General features: G+C 45.1%; 1 protein-coding gene across 5 annotated transcripts in view; it reads left to right on the top strand.

Moving 5' to 3' along the window:
- Nucleotides 1-31: 31 nt before the first annotated feature.
- PGGT1B (protein geranylgeranyltransferase type I subunit beta) overlaps nt 32-5359 on the top strand; it is a 45182-nt gene continuing 39854 nt past the window's right edge. For all 5 annotated transcript variants that reach the window (XM_084833899.1, XM_084833902.1, XM_084833898.1 and 2 more), the window contains exon 1: nt 32-201. In XM_084833899.1, coding sequence (XP_084690025.1) covers nt 50-201 — 152 coding nt within the window. In that variant the 5' untranslated portion in view covers nt 32-49. The remainder of the gene's footprint in view (nt 202-5359) is intronic.

Here is a 5359-nt window from a genome sequence, read left to right as displayed (position 1 = left end):
GCCGCCGGTGACGGACGTTGCGCGCGAGGTTAGGGAGCGGTTGGCTAACATGGCGGCGGCGGCGAGCGCGGCGCTGGCGGAGGAGGACGGGGCCTTCGGGGATGGGGAGCGGCTGGATTTCCTCAAGGAGCGGCACGTGCGGTTCTTCCAGCGCTGCCTGCAGATCTTGCCGGAGCGCTATTCGTCTCTGGAGACCAGCAGGTACCCTCGGGGGAGGGGCAGGTACACTCGAGCGGTGCCGGGTGGGACAAGGAGGACGACGAGCACCTGCCTCCGAGGCGCCCGGAGAGCGAAGTGCTTGGCGCTGCTCTGCGGTGGTCCGATTCGTCTCTTCTCTCAGAAGCGGAGATAACCTGCAGGGGTTTGCTCTGCTGTTGGTCCCGTCAAAGGTATAGGGTCGCGAAGGTGACAGTAGCAGCTCCGGAGCGGGGAATTCCCGAGACCCGAACTGCTTAACGTCCAACTCGAACTGACTGCGCTGCAGTACGGTGGGAAGTCGCGCTCTTCCCTGCCCCCCGCAAACTCTTCTCCCCTTAATCCTTGAGGTGAGATGGTTGTCTGTGGTAGTTCAGTACGGAAGGGAGCTCTCTCCACGTATGCTTCGAGGATTTGTTCGTATGCTTCGAGGCGTAATCCCACTAACTGAAACCATGCTTTTGTTTGAGCCTTGGCACAAACTCGGCTGCAGCCGAACATGATGATGCGCTCTTTCTGTTCTGCGCTTGACCAACACATTCGTTGTTTGTGTATGTGAGACTGTGGCCATTGGGTGGAAATTCCCACAGGGGTGTGGGTGTGTTTCGCTGGGCATGGAAGAACAGTGAAGTTACTGAAGTGTAAAAACACTGAACTTCTATCCTCTTCCAAAGTTTCAGCTCCAGTAGAAACAACACCTAATCCCCTTATGCAGAAGTCTGTTAGTACGTCGTGTGTGGATGCATTGCACTTTGTACACCTCACCAGGAACTTTTCTTACTCTTCTGTGTTATGGCTTCCTGACCCAACCTTTGCTGTCCTTGGAAGTGGCTGTTGCAGGCCAGGTCCCAGCGGAACACCTTCTGTGAAATAAGGAATCTGGAAGATGTCTTTTTCTAATGTTTTAAATTTAAACCAACAATACAACAAACAGAGAGAAGGCCTTAAAGCCACTACCAGAAAGAAAGAATGCACTGTATCACTTTCTGTTTCACTTTCTTAAGAAAACATTTATTTCTTTATTATTATTTATTACATTTCTATACCGCCCCATAGCCAAAGCTCTCTGGGTGGTTTACAAAAGTTAAAAACCTTAAAAATACAATATGCAAAATATAAAAATATAAAAAACAGACAGTATACACAGAGGCAACATATATTTAAAAACAACTTTGATCAATCAGTCAAACCATAAAACAAATCCAGGATCAGTTAAACTCATCATATGCTGCCAAATGCCTGGGAAAAAAGAAAAGTATTGACCTGGCACCGAAAATATAACAATGTTGGTGCCAAGTGGTCCTTATCTGGGAGATCATTCCAAATTGGCGGGGGGGGGACACCACCAAGAAGGCCCTTGCTGTCTTCTGGGTCTCCCTCCGAGTAGGCACCCAGAGGAGGGTCTTGGATGTTGAGCATAGTGTGCAGGTATGTTCGAGCTGGGAGAGGCGCTCCATCAGGTATTGTGGTCCCAAGCCATGTAAGACTTTATAGGCTAAAACCAGCACCTTGAATCGGGCTCAGAAGCATATAGGCAGCCAATGCAAATGGGCCAGAGTTGGTCTTATACATTCAGACCTTCTGATCCCCATTATCAATCTGGCTGGTGCATTTTGAACGAGTTGCAGCTTCTGAATCTTCAAAGGTAACTCCATGTAGAGTGCATTGCAGTAATCTAATAGAGGTTACCAGAGCATAGACAAATGAAGCCAGGTTACCCCTGTCCACATAGGGGTGTGGCTGGGCCACCAAACAAAGTTTGAGGCCACCTGAGCCCCAAGTGACAGTGATGGTTCTAGGAGAACCCTCAACCTATGAAACTGCTTGTTCAGGGGGAAGTGCAATCCCATCCAGAACATGTTGAGCACCCTCCACCCTTAAACACTTTTTTAAACCTCTGTAGCCTTCCCCAAGCTATGCCCCTCCAGATGTTTTGGCCATCATCTCTGACCATTGGCTAAGCTGGCAGGGGCTGGTGGGAGTTGGAGTCTAAAATGTCTGGAGGGACACAGTTTGGGGAGGGCTGCTTCAGAGTTTCAAGATCAGTCTGCAATCTCCAGTCTCCACCATTTTGCCTTCTATCTTAACAGGGTTTATAAAGGGGGTATTGTACCCCACCTTTCAAAAAAAAAAAAACAAACACCTTCCCAGAGTGGTGTAATTCCATGGGTATGAACATGCTATAAAAGTGTGTTGAGGCATATAGCTTGGGAAAATTACCTGAGGGTGAGCAACCATTGCCTGAGGGTACAGGCAATAGGATCTGGTATACACCTGGACTAGAATTGAAGGATTTGTAGGCCGTGTTGGAATTGATAGTTAGGTCTATTGACCTGCCTGCTCTCAAGTCCTTGCAATTAGAAGCAATACATTGGAGGTGGTGTGTGTGTATATATTTATGTATGGAGGTCAGTGCATGCTAGCTTGGCCATCACTGTTAAAAAGAAATTAGATGAGTTCATGATAATAGCTTACAGAAAGTAAGTGTTCCTTATTTCAAAACATCCAGGAACAGTCACCAAAATGTCCTTTTCACTTGAAATTCGGGTAACCCTACTATCTCATTGCAAGGCAATTAAAATTATCTGGCTGCAATCCTTTGCGTACGTACTTGGGCTTAAGTCCTTTTGAATACAATGGCACATTTCTGAATAAACATGCATGGGTTTATGCTGTAAGCTTTTTTCAGGCTAGAATCGGCTTCAGAGTTGCTCTTGGAACATAAAGGTCTCAAGATCTGAAATAAGGAAGGGACACAGTTTGGTTGAAGAAATGCTGAAAAGAGAGAGTGTTTATAGAAACCTAGGAATTTGAGCTGGAAAAATGTGTTGAGCATTCTTTATAGCAGGGGTGCAAAACCCCTTTCATCCTGTGGGCTGAATTCTGTTTTGGAGAAGCTTTCATGGGCTGCATTTGGGGGAGGGGGGGATACAAAAAATACCAGCATATTTTAATTTAATGCAATCCTATGCATGTCTACTCAGAAGTAAGTCCCATTAAGTTCGATGGGACTTGCTCCTAGGAAAGTGTATATAGGATCGCAGCCTACACCTCTTACTGCCAGTAACTAAGCCTTAGGAGAAGCATTTCTACCTTTTAGAGTGGGGGAAAATGCCACAAAAGCTGGAAAATGACCAAACAATTGAGGGAACTGGGGTTAGGCCAGGGGAGCTGGCCATCTGGGGACCCAAAAATTAGAATTCTGGGCCTGAGGTTCTGCATCCCTGCTTAGAAGATCTGTTGTAGTGGTTCTCATTCTACTCTTCACTGTGGAGAAATCCCCATTTGGGTAAGCTGCTGGAGAGTAGTACAAGCATGACAAATAGACAGCAAGAGTTTAGAACATGAATGACTAGGACTGCAATCCTATAAACATTTACCTGGAAGTAAGTCCCATTGAACTCAGTGGGACTTACTTCTGCGTAGACATGCACTGTAGGCTGTCAAAAACTGTTTCTCTAAGATGTGTGGATAAGCTTAAAGAACTGGGTGGTGGTTGTCAGGGTGTGTGGTGTTATGAGGGGGACAAAGTGACAGGACCCCCTAGAAATTGATGTGGTGGGAGAAGAATAGGATGGGGATGTGGCATTTGGGCAGCAAGAAGCAGCTAGAGATGGCCCCTCTTACTAAAGGACAGAAACCCCAGCTCTCTTTATGGAGAGATTCATAATTTTGAAAATAGTTTCCTTTTTTTCCTGCTGGTCACTTTGAAAAAGATGAATTGCTTGCTTAAACTGAAGTTATTTTATAACTGGAGGAATATGTCTAGCAAACAGGAATGAAACCTGCAGTCCTATACCTACTTAATTGAGAGTAAGCCCCACTGAACACACTGTAATTTACTTCTGCGTAGACATGTATAGGATTGCACCATTAAACTCTTTTTTGAAGGTTTTATAAAAGAGGAAAGGGCGAAAGATGTTTACGTTCTATGCTGCAGATCTGCTGTCAGTCACTGGGAAACACAATGGCCCATTGACTATACTGACCTGGTTCACAGTGCATGACAGCCCACCATGGCTTAATTTACCCACGGGTGCTGTTGGATTGTGCCAGGCACCCAAAGGCACCCAGCTTGCTGTGGCTTGACATGCTGTGCGAACCCAGGTGGCAGGGGTTGTTTGAGGAGTAAACAACTCTCAAATAATCCATGGCTTGTTTTAGGATTATTTGAGATTTGTCTGACCCTCAGACAACCCCTGCCTCCTGGGTTTGCACAACATAGCAAGTTGGGTTCCCATGGGCACCCCGCAAAAATGGCAGGTGCTTGGCACAGTGCGACAGTCCTCATTGGTAAATTAAGCCATAGTGGGCTGTTACGCTGTGAGAACCAGGTCTGTGTTTAACACTGGCCTCCTTATGTCTTACATAAACAGCATTGTTTATTCCTTGAATATGCTCTCCAATGTATGCAGTCACCTTCTTAAGTACAGGTACTTAAATAGATGACTACATATGGAGACAGGTAATCTGTGTACTTAATTACACCATGGTTTTTAATATGTAGGCTAGCTATGTAATTAGTGAGTAGTCTGTAATCTCAATATTGAAACAAACAGGTTTCAAGTAGGAATGGGTGTAGCAGATGTGAACATGCTTGGTGGTTATTTATTACATTGCAAAACCTTGGTGGATGTGAATAAAAATACAGTTGTATCCAAGACTGGAAAGCAAAGTGGTTAATTACAATTGGCTATTGTCCGAGCTGTCCTAAAGTTTGAATGGTGCCTGACTCAGATATCAATAACTTGAATTCCTGCTGGTCTGTATTTCCTGAATCTCCAAAATGAAACTGAGTAGCATCTCAGTTTTTAGAGAAAATCAATGACACATAGAATCAAAAGGTTGCAAGGGGCCTACAAGACCATTGAGTGCAACCCCCTGCTCAATGCAGGAAGCCTAATTCCTAGGCAGCCTTCCATCCAAGTAGTAACCAGGGCTGACCCTGCTTAGCTTCTGAGATCAGGCACATCCAGCTGCAAGCAGCATGATTTCAATAATGTTCTTAATGAGTGTTGTACTGAGAAATTACTAGCTGAGCCTGTAGGATTAGGTTACTTCATTAGAAATAATACTATCAATTTAAATTTGGCTTGCTTATTTGGCAGATCTGAAGTAATATGTTTTGTGGAGCAACTCAGAAAGATAAACATCATAATGCTAA

This window comes from Heloderma suspectum, chromosome 2 (genome assembly GCF_057233095.1).
Source record: "Heloderma suspectum isolate Gila_16-S chromosome 2, 16-S_ref, whole genome shotgun sequence".
NCBI lineage: Eukaryota > Metazoa > Chordata > Lepidosauria > Squamata > Helodermatidae > Heloderma > Heloderma suspectum.
This window is presented reverse-complemented; position numbering and strand designations above follow the sequence as displayed.